The sequence below is a fragment of the Poecilia mexicana genome, unplaced genomic scaffold, assembly GCF_051168715.1.
Source record: "Poecilia mexicana isolate PSO_F unplaced genomic scaffold, ASM5116871v1 scaffold_7, whole genome shotgun sequence".
NCBI classification, from domain to species: Eukaryota; Metazoa; Chordata; class Actinopteri; order Cyprinodontiformes; family Poeciliidae; genus Poecilia; species Poecilia mexicana.
The window spans coordinates 21694347-21711761 of record NW_028263376.1 but is presented as its reverse complement, the minus strand read 5'-3'; the positions used below and the strand labels follow the sequence as shown (position 1 = coordinate 21711761).

The 17415-nt window shown below is 38.7% G+C and overlaps 1 protein-coding gene across 2 annotated transcripts in view; it reads left to right on the top strand.

Moving 5' to 3' along the window:
• iqsec1a (IQ motif and Sec7 domain ArfGEF 1a) overlaps positions 1–17415 on the top strand; it is a 124726-nt gene that overhangs the window by 23252 nt on the left and 84059 nt on the right. For both annotated transcript variants that reach the window (XM_088007238.1, XM_088007239.1), the window contains exons 2-3: positions 5979–6008; positions 16586–16693. In XM_088007238.1, the coding sequence (XP_087863364.1) occupies positions 5979–6008; positions 16586–16693 (138 nt within the window). The remainder of the gene's footprint in view (positions 1–5978; positions 6009–16585; positions 16694–17415) is intronic.

Here is a 17415-nt window from a genome sequence, read left to right as displayed (position 1 = left end):
TTTATCCATACAAAGTGTACAAGGAAATAACTTTCTCCCAGACACGCTGGCCAAAGCAAAACAGCTTTTAACAGAACATGTTTAAGATGCATAACTAAAAGAAAAAAGTGTATTGAAACACAAATTTAGTGCACATTTAAAAGGAGTAGTCTCAGATGGAGCGTTGCTCCGGGGTGCGATTCAGTGCCGCTGCATGGCCTGCAGTAAATGATGTTCCAGTTCATTTGAAGTCAAGCAGCAAGCTATGATTAAACGAGCAAGGCTGCTGCATTCCTGCAGTCGTGTCCGGTTGCACTTACTCCTGCAGAAAGGCAGATTGATAATTTCTGAGTCAGCATTTTCCTTGCTCGGTGTGCCCTCTGTTCTTTTCCACCCTCACAACAGGAAACAGGCTGTCCTCATAGCAACAGCTTATGTATCTGAGGTAGAGGAAACGGGGAATGAATATACCCGCCCCTGTGGGGCAGGGTGATGTCACTGACCCTGCAGGAAAAGGCAGAGCTGTAGGATTTAGTTTAAGGAAGTGGGTGGGATAAAGTATTAGTTTTACCACTGCAGCTTTGGCTGCTCCTGGTCCAGCATGGGAGGAAGCAATCACACACCTCGCAGAGGCCTTACTGTGGAATAATGCTTCCATTGGGATTTGGCCTTTCATGCATTATTTAAAAGGCTTTGGGAATGGACCTCAGTGAGCTTCAGCAGACTGTATTTCTACGCAATGCAGGAGAAAAACTGTTTAATTTAAATTTGAGCTTTAATTTTAGGTGTACATTATAAGCTTGATGGATGAGGGACAACAAAAAAAAAAATAAAACTTTATTTTTGATTAAAAGCAGTAAGCTTGTGGACATAATAGAGAATTCACTGTGTCAAGACACACGTTTACGTTAGAGGGCAAAGAGCAAATATTGGGAGAGTAGACTGATTCTAATTGAATGCTAATGATACATTATTTAAAAGGCTTTGGAAATGGACCTTAGTGAGCTTCAGCAGACTGTATTTGGTTGATGTGGTTGTGTCCTATTTTTCTCTTCTTGTATTCAAATAAGTTTGTGTGCTATTTCAATTGCAATTCAATTAATTTTCACTTCAGTCACACATCAAAACTGACATAAAAAAGAAAGACGAGATTTCAAGTTTTAAAATGATACGGCTGGAGTTCAGAACCAAAGAATCTCTCAGGTCACCTGACGAGTGAACAACAGATGTCCGCACAATATGATTTGAACTGGTCTAACATCACAAATCAAGCTGAAGTTAGATAAAAGGTGATTTAACAGATATTAGTTCAAGTGTTTGTTAGATTAACTTTACTTTTAAAATTATTACTTTAGTATTCTTCTACCATAGAATCTACCATAGAATACCATATTGAATTTGATGAATTGAACAAGATGTGTGCTGTATGAATAGTGAAAAAGGTTTTAAGTGGATCTTGACTATGTGTGCCTCCTTTGGAGATCCACTGTATTTTAAGATGTTTTGACCGGATCTGTCTTGAAAAAGACATTTTAATATCAGCGAGACTTTTACTAAATAGAGCACATAATAAAAAGTAGGGGTGCACCGATTTATTAGCGTACATTTCCTTAAGTTTGGAAGATTAGTGATTGGCCAATACTTACATGTGAAGTCAACATTATCCACCGATAATGACCTTAATCTGCCTTAGCAATGGTGCAAAAATCAGCCACTGTCCTCTTCTGCTCTCCTGCAAGAGAGGTTTGAGTGATAGGCCGGCCCACCAGATCATGCCTGCACATTTGCTGTCAACAATAGTACTGTTGCCAATTCAGTGACTTTCTTGCTATATGTAATGACCAGTGACTGCGGTCAGGGGAGGCAGGTGAGGCAGAGCCTCCCCTGTCGTCATGGAAAAAAATAATAAAACCCTTTATATTGCTATTTTCACCCTGTGGTTTGTACTATAAAGTATCTATTTTTTACTTGCTTAACTAATTCTGATGATTTTTTTCTTCAAAATCGCTGGATTTTCGCATTTTCCCATTCAAATGCTCAGAAGCGAAGCCGGTGAGGCAGCAGCGAGCTGAGCCTCACCTGGGATTGCGCAACCTCTCGCTAACTACACTGGCTGCCGTTCTATGGGAGCATGTTCGTCCTGTCTGTACGTCGGTAATAAAATGGCTAAAAAAACATTTAATATATGGACTGATTTTCCATAATTTCGCTTATGTTTATAATGTACAGTTGTTTTTTGTCACCAACTGTGTGTGTATCGTGTTTTGGAGTGATCAGAAACGGCAGAAAACAGACTCCAGGGGAGGCAGGCAGTTCTCTTGCCTCATCGCTGGGGGCGCTCATGATCCCAGATATTGTGACTGCACAACTGCAGAGTAAGACACAGTGAGCTAGCCATGGAGCTAGCCACACAGTAAATAAGTAAAGTACAGCGATATATTTGTTTTCTCCTCTATTCCGACGTAAACATGAAAGACTACATTTCTACACTTAAACAGTTTTCTAAAGTGGATTTTCAATTGAAGCAGGAGATGATAACTAAGGAAGACCAACACCGGAGCTGAAAGTTTCGCTTCGAGACAGTTTGATGATTCTTAAACGGAGTAGAAAAGACATGCTGAGGATAGACTTGGCTTTGGATGAACGGATATTTTTGTGCAGAATTAGCGTTGTATGGATTTCATTGATACGTAAAGGTAAGACAGCAATAATATGTTTTTTTATGAAATGTGTGTTTTTTGGACTACAGTTTGTATGTCTAAATAATTCAGTAAAGTAGAAGCGGCAGCTAATGTACCACAGCAATTATTTATTAATTAAACATTAAGCCTAAAACAAACTACAACAACAGCCTTAATGTTCTGTTCTGTGTGCAAAATTCTTGAATGTTTTTTGTTGTTAAATCCTAAAACATGAAGTGGCATTGTTGTCCGTTGCTATGGCAACGAGTCTGCGTAGCTTGGCGAACACAGATAACTTTGCTGTGGATCATAGCACGAAATCAATATCTACATTTCTAAGTTTCACTGAGTTAACGCGGCTATGAATGACATGTAAATGATTAGTCTTTTTGCCCTCCAGCGTTGTATGCTTGCGCGAAATTTCCGTACGTCCAATAACATGCATGGTGTCTTAAGTCATAAGTCAGTGCCTCACCAGCAATGAACCTCACCGCACGTCACTGGTAATGACATTTCAGACAAAAAAAATAAAAAAATAATAATAATATCAGCTAAAATCAGAATCGGCAGATCAGGATTGTTAAAGATCAGAGATCGACCAGAGAACTGCAGTAGATGTACCCCTAAATAAAAGATGCATTTGTTTGGCTCCAAGTTTAGAAAAAAAGGAACATTTGTTTTAACATCTTAATTAAAAAAAAAAAAAAAAAAAAAAAGTATGCAAAACTGAATTTTTCTTGATGATATGTCTGTGTTTGCTTTGGGCTGGCCTTGAAGTGGCCGAGAAGGTTTGAACTTATCAAGCAGCAGCTCAGATGGGCACAAAGTGACGTTCCACATGAATAACAGTGACTGATGATGCGTCATGCTGTGTATGCTGCAGGAGACACCCCATCTGTCTTCTGTGGAAGTGGGACCCTCATTGCAGCGTCAGCATACTAAAACAAATTGTAACGTAAACAGCTTTGGTGATTGTGGTAAAATTAATAGTGGCGATAGTACTCTGAAGAGGTTTTTTTTGTTGTTGTTTCAGAATGTAATAACTCCTTCCATTTGTGGTTTGCATATAAATGAGTGGGTGGAAGGCAGTTTAAAAGATGGGTGTATCATTCAACAACTGTTTAGCGATTAGTTTGAGTTTTTCCTTTTTTTTTTTCCTGTATTGTGTTTTTTTTTTTTCACGGCAATCAATAGCTTGATTAATTGCTGTTGTGAGTGAAACGCAGAGAGTGAATCAGTGAATCTCATCCACCCACTGTGTTTCACTGACACTTCCACAACCTTCACCTGAACTACTTTCTACAATCTCAACATTATAATTTGCGCAAAGGAAAACAGCTAATACCATGTTTTTGTTGTGGTTTGTGGGAATTATTAAAAGACGATTACGGTCAGACAATTATAAACAAATGTTTCCAAAATAGAAATGAAGTTGCAGATGGCTGTTATTTCCTGAACAGTGGAACATTTCTGCACACAGCCGACAGTATTTAAAAAGTCCACACAAAGTCAAGTCTGTGTGGACTTTACTTCACTGTTTTCCTCCAAAGTGAGAGGAGCCAACCAAGCGGCTCATAAATTTGGCCTGACGCAGCCATGCAGTTGCTTTATTGCTCCTCAGTGCTATGGTTTGAAGAACAGGCCGCACATTTTATTTCTGCATGGTGAGGAGTACTTTCCCTTTCTAGTGCAGTCATCGTGACTGCAGTGGACCCCTAACAGCGTCTTTGAAACTTTGCAGCAAAAACTGAGGACTAATAGTGTGTAACAGAAAATTTGATGACAGTTATAGGTGCCCAAGGTAAAAAAAAAAAAAAAAGAGAGAGAAGAGATCAACTTTTAAGCATATTCAGGTCAACTCTTTACTAAAACCTCAAAATGTAACGTTAAGCAATATAGGCAAAACAAATTGTGTTTTGATTGATTGATTTTTATTTAAATGGGATGGTGCATATTAATGAATGTGACATTGTTGTCGTAAATATACCGGATTTAGCAAAATGCTAATTTCTGTCCATAGTCCCATAAAACCAGATGCACCAGATCCAATCATACAATTTCATACATAGAAAATACAGCAAAAACAAACTATATAGTCGGGAAGCCCTATTTTAAGAGGCTTATGTGAAAAAATATATATATATTTTTTTTTACAAAACTGTCAAAAATAAAAACTCCAAATTCTTTAAAGATACCTACATTTCAATGATCACATTGCCGATAACTAATGAACCGTACACACTGCTGGTAACAGGCAGTGTGTTCCTGCACTGATATCTTTTAATTGATAGAACATTCTGTGAGAACAAAGACTTTCTAAACTGAACCTCATATTCCCTGGAGGTCGACCTAGTGCTTTGTAAACCATTTTGCTTTTTAATAAAATCCTCTACAGTTGGTGGGACCTTACACACAAAAGACTTATCTTATTTATACATAAGAAAATATTAAATTTTCAGTTATCTGCTATCTTTAGTCACTATTTAATGCAATTACATCAGAATAACAAGCCACAACACAGGATTTGTTGGTTCCACATCTCTGACGTTAATATCCATTTTGAAGGTGCTCTGTTGGACTGAGGTCTGGTCAGTATAGAGTACAGTCAACTCATTGTTATATTCTACAAACCAGTTGGGAAGGATTTAAGTTCGTAGTCGTGGTGCGTTACTGCAGGAAGAAGCCATCAGAAGATGGGTATAGTGTGGTCATGAAAGAATAGACATGGTCAGCAACAATACTCAGCTGTGGTTCTCAGTATAAAGCCAAGTAAGCGTCTCTCTTGCTGTTCCACCACCAGCACCACGCCGAGCCCTTAATACAAGGCAATATATCTTTTTCAGCTTATTCTGTGTAGACTTGTATGTGAAATTCCTTTTAGATCAGCAGGTTCTGAAATACCCAGATCAGACTCTGTCAATGGCAACAACAGCCCAAAAGTAACTACAATCCCATTTCATTTTGATTTTGATGCTCAGTTTGACCTCTGGGGGTCATTTGTATCATAACTAGAGTCCTAAATACGTTTAGTTTCTCCCAAGTATTGGCTAATTCACTCTTTTGCATTAACAAGATGTACCTAAAAATGGCTTTACATGTTTAACTTGTAAATCTCACTTGATTGTAAATTGCTGCAATCTCTCAGGAGATCAGTTGCAGTTCCACACTGCTGAACTCGATCTCATCTCTGACGTCACTGAATCAAATTATTTAATTTATTTTGTGTAGCAATTTCTTGAGCTTTTACTCTTGAAATATTTTTCTAGTTTTAATTTGTTTAAACAAAACTAACAATTTTTTTTCCCCCCTACCTTACAGATTGGAGTTTGACCCCACCAGAATGGTCAGGTAGGTCGAGCTGTTTTTTTTGATTCCAGTTTTTATGATCAGTCGTAGACTTCTGCTGATTTTTTTTTTTTTTTTTTTTCCATTACAACAGCATTTTGCTTTGGACATCCTTGACACAATATTGGGATTGGGTTTCAAAAATCTCAAGCTGTGGTTGTGTAAAAGTATATAACAGCAATCAGAACACTAGTCGGGGTGATACGGTTTCTTTTCTCTGAAGGACAAGCATAGACCTGTACGACAGAGACAGAACTCGTCACTTTTGTTTGTGTTGCCGACTGGTAGATTTTACAGAGTTGAAGAGAAAATGATGGGATATTTTTTTTTCTTTTTCATCAAGGCCCCTTGTCTTTGTTTTTACTTGTTGGCAGTTGGAGTGGTTCTGCTGCCACAGTTTTAAAACTGAAGTAAACCGATCTTTACTGGGGACATAACTGAGGAGTATAAGCCATGTGCAGAGAGTAGATGGGTTTTGCTCAGTGGTAAACACACTCCTTATCAGCTGTTTTTCTTCAAGCATCCTCCACCTCAGACAACCTCAGACTGCTATGTGTTCATAGCCAAAGGCAGTCTAAGTACGTTAGAAAGGGTGTCACACAAACTGTCTGCTGTTTTAGGTGAAAAAACCCCCCAAAACAACAACAACAAAAAAAAAAAAAAACATTTCAGGTCTGTTCTGCAGCCTAGGCTCTCCCTGCTGTATACCTCCTCAATAATTCCTGCTATAAAACTCGTGTGTTTATGTTCTGTCATGCAGCAGACTGGCAACATTGCCTGTTACAACAATTTAAAGAAATAAATGAAGTGTGGATAAAGAAAGTCAGCTGAAAAGACGGTTCTCAGTCTGCACTATTCATAATAATTTCACAGCTATTGTTAATATCATCCATTTATACTACAGAAGATCAGATACACGTTAATGTTAATTCTTTGTAGGTAGTTGCGTACACAAACTGTTTTGTAAAGCGATATCTAACTGTATTTATTGAAGCTGATGAACAATAACAGGGTTACATGCAAAAACCTGGAAGAAGTTATTCTTGAAAGTTACTTATTTACCTTTACGTATAGTTCTGATCATCATTGACGGCAATTTCATATTCATTTTGGGCTTTTCATGATGCATTAAACTTCTTCTTTTTCTCTAACTGGAGTGGGGCCCAGGTAAGGTCCTTGAGAGCTACCAACCCTGCAATGTCCTGATTTGTTGAATTTGATGCATATTTTAAATGCTGGCTTGAATATATTTAGAATGTATATCACTTAGTAAGTTGTGCCCCAACCAAAAGCTCTTTCAAACCTCAAACAATCTTTTTGCATATTTCTGGCTGACACAGCTCTTAAGCGTGGCCTATTCATTTTTAATAGTGTTGAGGTTTATCCCAGAAGCTTACTTTTAGCCTCATTTATTTATGTCCAAGACCGACTTTGATGTGGTAGCGAGCATTGTTCTGCCGAAACACCAAATCGTGTCGAAGTTTCACTCCTCCAAATCAAGCCGTCACCTCAGGTGAAAGGAAATTGGTGAGGATGTTTACGTGTAATCCAGGAACCCAGACTCAAGTGCCTCATAAACTGGAAGCTGCTGAAACAGAAGTGTCACTGTCCACCGTGAAGCAAGTTTAAAATCAATATGGACTGAGACTCTGCTGACCAACAAATAAGCCCCTTTTCCAAAATCGACACCTTCAAGCTCTGCTGAAATTTGCAGACCATAAAACTGGGAGGTTTTATGGTCAAAAGAGACAAAGATTGAGCTGTTCGGCCCCAAAACAAGAAGAATGTTTGGAGGAGGCATGAGTAGATATTCAAGCAAAGGACACTCAGTTTATTAAAAGCATGGCAGTAATAACATCATGCTTAGTCTATTTTGGTGGTGATATTTCATCAAGTGGAATATTAAAGAAGGCGGGCTGCCTTACATGCACAAAGTTATTTGGATGTCTCAAGAAGATCCCGTGCAAATAGACTGAACAACATAAGAGACTAACAAGCTATATGAATGATCTAAACCAGTTCAGTTTATATGTCTAAACTGGTATCAATGTTCTAAAGCTGTACCCATACCACTAACCCAGCCAACTGGACAGATCTCTATCAATTCTCATGAGATGGTTAGTCAAATGTCCAGGTGGAGATATGCCAGGAGTGTGCAACCATTATGTATAATTTTGAAACATAAACTTAGCCCTAATTACAATATAACAATTGAGGATTTTTAGCGACATAATTTCACACAAAGTTCAGCAGCATTTGAGCCAGACCATATTTCTGAAATACTAAATAATATAATGTTATTTGACTCCGGTGAAGTTGGCCTGTTAAGCTCAAACACCTGTGAATCAATTTGTTTTATAACTAGTGCTGGAATCTATTGTACTCTGCAACTCCCAGCATTAATAATACAGACCTGATATAAAATATTTATTGGGAAAAAGTGATCACAGACAGGAAAGTATGTTTTACAGAGTGCTAAAAATGTAGAGAGTATTGCTTCAACTATTTTCAAACAGATGCATCTATGTATTTTTTTTTTAAATTTTTTTGCAAGTTGTTGTGGGAATTGAAACCAAAACACAGACGGAACGTTAGGGGAAACAGAACTTCGATTTGATGTGGTTGGAAACCAAACGGCCTCTGCATTCTTAGCTGTTGTGCTTTTGTTGCATTTCCTCAATTAGTCCTGAGCTTACAACCCAAGACGACATTCTCATTCTGTAAAAAGAAGGGTAACCTTTTTGCTTTTAGAGCAGAGCCATCAGGTGTAGATGCGGCTAAATGCGAAACACGAGGTGATGTGATCTGAAGACAGTTTGATAAATAGAACGGACAAGAAAGTAGGTGTGCCAGTGCAGCGAGGGCTTCATTAGACATCACGGTTCTTTAGCTTCAAAAGTAGACCTGGTCGAGTACGGCCACTGAGAGCTTTTTTATGGATGCGAAATAGAACAGCAAAGTGGCTTCACATCAAAGCCTCATTCATTATCATCATCCTGTGAAAAGCAGGCATATGTTTTGATGAACACCCTCTTACAAAAATCCATGAATGAGTTGTGTTCCAGCAGTGTGCTCTGCTGTTTATTTTGGAACAGCGGAAAGAAGAAACAGTTTTTTTTTCTTTCTTTTGTTTTGTTTTTTTACTTACATCAACATGTTTACATTTTCTTAACAGTTCTGGTATTCACAGCTCTGACATGTTGAGGCATCAGCAAGTGTTCACTGGTGTGTTACAGCTGAGTGGATGTCTATTGTTGTTGCAAGTGTTTGATTATGTTATGTATGAGTTTAATACAGTCAGACAAAAAAAATGTCAGACATGTTGACTTCTCCTCTAACCCAGCAAACATATGTTTTTGGATTGTCTCAGTTCCCATAGAGAACCCACACATGCACAGGGAAAACATGCAGACTCCATGCATAAAGACCTCAGCCCAGATTTAAACCTAAACTTTCTTGCTCAAAGGCAATCGTGCTACCAGGGTGCTTCACTGGAAATGTTCCAGTGAAACATAAAAACTACTTTGAAAGATCTCTGTTTCTTTTGATAACAAAATCATCATTTTACAGTTCAGTATATGCTTTTATAATTAGTGATATGTCCTAAATAACTCTCTTTTGATAAGAATGGCGTGTAAGTCTGCTGTTGCTTCAGTTTGGGAAGCATCACAGTTACCTGTCATTATGATTTTCTCCATCTTTTTTGCTGTTCCTTGTTTGTCACCTGAACCGACAGCAGGATAAACTGAACTGTCATAACAGCAATCTGCTGACAACACACAGTTGCTTACATCTCACACCTTGTTAATATGCTACAGCATGACACCAGTGAGACTGGCAGTTTTTAAAAAAATTCTGTGCAACATGGCTCGGTAGGTTTCATTATCATTAATAATGCAGGAGCCTCTGAACTTGGCACTGGCGCTATAAATAAATAAGGCACGATCCTGCAGGATTGCTTTGCACTGGTTTGGAGGAGGTTTTTGTTGGGGGGGGGAGAAGTCAGCAGCGCTGCCTATACTGTCCACCACACTCTGTGCTTAATGAGAGAGGATTACCGACATGGTTGTGTTTAATTGGTCTGCTGTTGTGAAATCAGAATAGATGGCTTTATTCAGACGTGATTAGACGTTGGCTGAGACATTCAGGCAGGGGATCAACAGCTTCACAGTGACCTGCTTTCACTGGATTGTTCCTCGGTGAATGTTCCCACACTGCCGCTCCTCCTCGTGCCCTTTTCACTCATTCATAAAAGCGTAGCTGCTGAGCTTTGGGATGGATGGCAGTTGTATTTGACAAGAGTATGAAAGGAAAAAAAAATGATGGCTAATTGAAATTTCATATTTATTAGAATCGACTCCAAGCAAGACGGGGGATCTTGTGAGAGACTCTAGCACAGTGATTGACTGCATGCATTGTAGAAAAACCTTGGACTGTGGCTTTTATTTTCCTTTACTCCTCCGCCGAGACTTGGAGAAAACAGAGAGGCGAGGATTATACAGCTCAACCATTATTATATAGATGACAATGAAGAGAATAAAGCTCTGCTGGGCTGATGTGTTGGAGGTCCCAACCTCTCTCTTTTAGTGTGTTTCGAAGCCACAGCAGCAAAGCACAGCGTGTCCGATCAATTGCATCATTTGCTCTATTCATGGCATTGTTGTCAATGGAATGTGAGATAATTAATGAAGCGGAATATTATGCCAAAGGAATTAATGTAATGCATTTGTAAAAGGGAAGCACAGAAGATGCACACTTGCAGTTTCTTTTCAAGGTAAGTTATTGCAGGAAAACCCTTGGAGCAGGGGTTTTCTGCAGCTGAGGAAACGGCACACGGTGTGGACCAAACGGCTCTTAGTTCACAAAGATATCTAACCTTAAAAAGTCCTTTGATGTAGTGACAGAATAGCTGAGCTGATATTTATCTTCAGGGACAGGAAGTGACAGTGCGGTGTTTCAACACCTGCTGTAGAGCTGTCTCACACCCAAAGCAGGAGTAGTCCTCAGGGATCACTGAAACCCGTCCTCTGCTGCCGACAAATACTCAACTTTGGTATCTAGGGCTCCAACTGTGTCCTTTGTCTCTGCCCTTTACAAGAGCAGAAGTCCCTTTTGACAAGCAACCTCAATTTTGGGCATTGTTTTCCAAATGTGTGACTAAATAGATTGCCCTAATTCAATACAGTTCATTTTAATCCAGCTTAAAATGATTTTATTACTCTGAAACGGAAATTAGGTTTGGATTTTAGAGATTTTGATTTTCCTTCTTAGAGAACAAGAAACTGTATAAGTGTAGTTAAAGGATATCCGTGTTTCCTGACCATTTGCTGCTTTGTGTAAAGACTAATATTTCAAAATGAATTCTGAGCTCAACAGGAAGCCGGTGTGAAGAATTTAGAACGGGGGGTTATATGATCTCGCTTATTGGAACGTGTCACTGACCTTGCTTCGGCAAAGGAGAAGCTTTCTACAGTTAGATAAACGAGGCATCACACTGCTCTGAACATTTTTAAGTGAATGATGAAAGACCAAGAGATTAATTTTATATGCAAGTCCAGTGAATGAAAATTTAGCCAAGGTTATAAATGTTGGTCTTCATTAATTACTTAACTGATGTGTGAGTATAATCTAGGTGGTTCTATAATCATTGTTTCTGAAAATTGTAAGCCAGATAGGTTTTTCATGAGTAAAGTGGATAACATGCCTCTCCATGTCAGTGTACACAAGCTCCTTTTTAGCTCAGCTGAACAGCCATGTTTCACTCAAAGTTGTACAATTTTTTTACTATGGCCTCTTAGACAGCATCAGTGCACTTTTGTAATCCAGTAGAGCAGCACATCATATCAAGTCTCAATCCTCAGTCTATTTATATTACATTTCAAGTGGCACACATCCAAACTGCGTGCCAAAAGTATATTTTCCTGGTTGGATGGACTTTCCCTGCCCTCTGTGCCAGCATGATCACAAAAATCTGGACTGCAAGGATCCTTAATGAATCTTAGTGGGTAGGTACAAATGATAAAGGACTGTCTAGCAGACACTAGAGACCACACTAGGAGGTATGCATTAGGCCCAACACAGTCGATCAATTTAGATAACATTTTATGCTAATGTGTTTTAGAAGACAGCAAATATCATGAAAATTGTAACAGATATAATTATAAGACTGAATAAATACCTGGACTGAGTACTGAGCCTTGGGGAGCTCCACTGGTTAAGACATTTTCACTGAAGAGAGATCATAAGCCTTAACTGCCAAACTCCTTTGCCGTAAATATTGGGGAAAGAAGCCAACGCAGAACCAGAAATGCATGTTAGATGTCTAAGGCTGTTATGTAAAACACTGTGGTCATTATTGTTGATGTGCTGAAGTTTGAAGAATTTTCAACATTAACAGCCATCAAAAGACCAAGAAAAAGCTTTAAGACATCTCCTTGGACTCATTCTTCTGAAGACCAGTATCAAAAGTAATCCGAAATCTGTAGTTATGCTGTTAAGTGTTTCAATCAGTAAAGATTTGAATGTCCACTTTCAAATAGCTGAACTCTTTTTGAATCTATTCAAGTCACATTTTAACTTTTAAAGCTGTAAAAGTTAAAATATGATGTGAACAGATTGAAGACTTGCTTTAATAAAATTTTACATAAAAATGGAAAACTTGGTCATCAGTGTAGAATATGAAAGGATGAATGTAAGGGCCCTTATGGTTAAATTTAAGTCTCTTAAAACATAAAAGAGGAGTTTTGGCTGTACTGATATCCATGGGCGTAGGTTTGGGTAGGGACGGTAGGGACATGTCCCGACCAATATTCACGGGATATGAAAAAGTCCCGACCAATTTTTGCCATATTGGCTCAAAGAACGTGGATCTACGATCTTTGATTAGCAGCAACAGGCGGTGCGCGGAACGGAAGCTTCTTAGTTTGACATTTATTATGAGCCTCCGAGACCGTGTCGGAACGGTGCTGTCGGGGGGGTGGGGGGAGGGGGAGTCAGTTGAATCGTCGGACGTTCTTTGATTAGCTGCAAAAGGCGGCGGCTAGCTGGGCACACGCGTCTCCTTCTGAGTCTCCGAGACCATGTCGCCACCAAAAAAGAAAAGGACAGACATTAGAAGTTATTTCGCTACGTCGGCTGTAAGTACAGTGAGTGGACCCATAAGTTAGATATCTATCACGCAACGCATTTGTTGTAAAGTCTGGTGTTTAGTAAGGTCAGCACTGAATGTGAGTGACAACAAACATTGCAATAATACAGAGAATTTTATTCATCTTTATTTTTTTTGTTAGTGCAATATATTATTTTATTTTATTATTGATTTCTTCTTATCTGCAATTGTGTTTCCTGTATCCAGAGGATATTTCTTTTGATCTTACTTGTAACGTTTGCTGAATTTTGTAAAGGAAAAAGTAAAGTGTTCTTGAACTGATCTGCTGAGTATGACTGTATCTGGTTGTATACACAAGATGTATGATATGGTTATGGTTGGGGGGAGGGGGTTATTAAGCCAATGTGGTTTCCTCCCCCTTCTCAAAAATGTTCGGTGCTCTTGGGCATTTCACTGTGCTGCCGGGGGGGCGGGGGGGTCAAGGTCCCCACCAAAACTTAGACCGAACCTACGCCCTTGCTGATATCCATCCCCCAACTCATATAATCTAAAGGAAGCAACTGAAGTCGACACGTCTCCAAATGTCAACTAGTGTTTGATGGTTTTTATGATGGACAAAAGCCAAAGTGGGGGGCAGCCTGTAGGACTTGTTAGACCAACAAGGCGAGAGGAGTGCTATTTAAATCCACTCCATTATACATGAACTCCATTTACAGTAAACTGTGTATGCTGAGTACAGTCTGTGTACAGCAGACTGAGGGCTTTGTCTGCAACACATCTCTGTCTGGGGGAAGAGAATCTTTCTAAAGCAGCTTTGCCACTTTCAGGTTTGAAAAAAGTTCACAGCATTTGACTTGGTGTCACCCCTGGAGTAGCTAAAGGTGAGAAGCTGAGTGAATTCCTTCTTAGTTAGGGTCCATAGCTCTGAGTCCTGAATTTGCATATTTCAAATTAATATTTCATTATGCAGAAAAATAGCAGCAAATGGCGGTAGGCATGACACAATCAGCCTCTGCTGTCTCTCTGGACTTCAGAGCTGGATTTGTGTCTGCAACTTGTTTTAAACAATAAAATTAATTTAATGCTTGGAAAAAAAGAAAAGCACAGAAGAGATCTGACATAAAGACTTCATCTTCTCAGTAGTACGTGCTGGTGTGGGATTCTCATGACATGATGACCTTGAGTTAAAATGCCAGCATTTTGCTGTATTCACACAGAATTTCAAAAAAAGAAATATACAGATGCATCTCCTTTAAGTTATTACAATATAACCAAGCTCCTAAATTTAATACACAAAGATTTTTTTTTTATCTTTGCTTTACGTGCCACGCCAGATTAAGATCTCTGTAGCTTGTGCAACCTTTTCTACCACACTTTTGTCTTCCACTCAACTTTCCATTTCTATGCCTGGACAGAACATGCTGAGAGTGTCGGCAGTGTTATAAATCATCACTGGTTAAAAGTCGTATTATAAAATATTCCATTTTTATGAAGGACTGAGTTTTGGTATTAACTCTAAGCCATAATAACTAAAGTTAAAAGCAATAAACGCTTTACATTTATAAGTAGTTGACTGACATTCAGTTGTATGACATGATCAAATTGCTTTAATGCTCCCAAAATAATATTTAGGTAATACAATTTTACTAATGTTATTTGCAGCATTACATTTTGTCTTGAAAGAGCAATACGAGTATTTGAAGGTGGAACAGTCTTACACCCAGCTGACCGACAGTGCACAGCAACAGGTGGTGGAGGGGCAGGGCTGTGACCTACGTCCCATACAGCAAGAGAAATTGTCTACCATCCTGGTATTTTCTCTGCCATCTCATTTAAGGGAAGAATAAGATGGAAAATTGTTGCGGTTTTTAAAAAAAACGTTGAATAAAGTTGGATTTCTTGATCTGGTACTGAAATAACTGGGTGACAACTTTGTTCTTAGTGTTTGGCTGCAAGCTGCAAGCTTACGAACTGTGCTTCATCCATCTGAAACAACCAAAAGGCTTTGTTTTGTTGAAGCATTAGTAAACAATGGATGAGAGAGACATGCCTCTTAGGAGATCTCTACATACAACAGTCTTGTGTAGAGTACAAACAAAGCTTAAAAGTGAGGTCACATGCTCTACAATTAAACCTCACTCCTGTTGGCTTTTCCTTTCTGTGATCCTCCATATTGGACAAGATTATAATTTCTATTAGCCTCTTATTGCTGATGAAGACTTGCTTAGAAAATGTAACAGTGTAAATACAGATGAAGAGAAATATCACACATCATGACGCATATGATTAATAGCTGATCAACGAATGTACACTGAACATAATTTTCAGTGTTTACATTCTAAAATGTATGTACATTAACTAAATAGTTTTAATATCTTTAATATATATCTGTCTGTGTGTCTGAAAAGGTGAATGCCTTGCTTTTTTTTTTCTAATATTTTTCTTTGGACTAGATGATATTATTGCTCGTAATTCAGTTTCTCCCAGTCAGAGCGGACTGCGTTTTTCTGAGAAATTGTGTTTTACACACAGGGAGATTTGAGGCATGTGGAGAAAAATTCAGTTCAAGGACAATAATGTTTTCAAAACTAAGCCATATGAGTGATCTACCCGCTTAAATTAATGCAGTTAGTTTTCCTCAATATCTGTACAGCTTATTTTCTACAGCATTCTGTAATTTAAAGAGTAAAACTCTTGCAGCGCAGTGCAGGTGTATTTTACTTAATTGGGTGGAGATGGGGTAAGACCAATCCCAGGAGATGTTGTCGATAACAAAAATAAATAAATAAATAAAAAATCCTCCATCCCATTTTCAATTGCTCACAGCTTTCTAAGAAATGGTGTGTAAACGTCAAAAACAACCAGCTCAATAGTTGTAGTGACTTTTTTACAAAATAGAAGAGAGAAAATCAAAATAAATGTTTCGAAAATAACAGAAATATGATCAATAGAACATAAATAAAAAAAAAGCTGAATACGAGCTCATCGGTCTTATTAACGAGCCGCAGGCAGTAGCACGTACAGCTTTTACGTCGTTTGTAGTTGATCATAGTGGGACCTGAGGCCATTTCTCTGTTCCTGTAGCTTACCTTTTAATATGTTAAAAAATGAATTCAGGTAATATGCTGTAGTAGTAGTATTTGTGCCAAACTGATAAAAAGATATCGCTTAGCAAATGACTTTTTTTCTTTCCTTTTGATGACATATTGTAGAAATAAAACTGAAATGTGTCATTTCCAGTTTGCAGTTTATATCTGAAATGTTTGATTACGCCGATGAAAATAAACAAAACATTGGGAAGAGTGAAATCCACAAAGAGATTTAGTTCTTCAAATAATTAATGCTTCATTGACAAGTGGCAGTTTCACACTGATCATTTTTCTCCTCACATCTGTCGTCATATGTTTGCAGGTTTGTGTTGTGCTGTGACACTGTTTCTCCTTTTTTTTTTTTTTTTTTTTTTATTTTTTAGGAGGCATGCATCACTGCCGGTTGAAGCCACAGAAAATCCCAGGAGGTTAGGATCCGAAGGTTGCAAGAGGGTCATCCCCTGCCGCAAGTGGAAGTCTGCGTCCTTTGGGTACAGTAAGATATTATTTGGTGTTACAGTTCTAAATGTGCGCCGTGTCTCTTAATAAGAGCAGCGTGTACATATCACATCCAAACACCAGCGGCTTTCTGTCGTCCTTCTGTCATTGTCTAGAAGTTGTCCCAGCTAAAATCAATGCCCTGCTGTAGTTAGCCTTTCTTCGTCAGATGTATCGGGAGTGACAGCTTGACAGCTGCAGACTTTGCCGTGTCCTAATGTCGGAGGCTTTGCAGCTGTTCTCCAGTCATCAGCGTCTCATGAATGCAGGTCTGGGAGCCTCTGTTTTGTTCGGCTGATGTGTACGCTCGTCTTTTTTGTGACCAAGTGCACTATGGGAGGAGATAATCAGGTTCAGCCTTAATGAAATATGATCTCGTCTTAAAATGAGCCTTCAGTGCTGCTGAGCCATTAGCCTGCCCTGAGCTCAGACCTTCAGAAACCTTCTCGGCAAACAAGGAGAAAAAGAGAGCAGTCTGTCAAATCTGTGGGACTGACTAGTGGGAGCTTCAAAAGACTTGTGAGAGTTTCAGAGCTGCCTCCTAGTGCTTTGTGCTTCATCATTAAAAAGAAATATGCGCTTAATCCATAGCCCACTTTTGGCTCATGTGCAGCACAAAAATAAATCATTCTTCACGGTTTAAAAAAAAAAAAAAGTTCTATAAAAAAAAAAAAACTGTTCAGTGTCTGATGAGAAACATTTGCAAGTTGTTTTT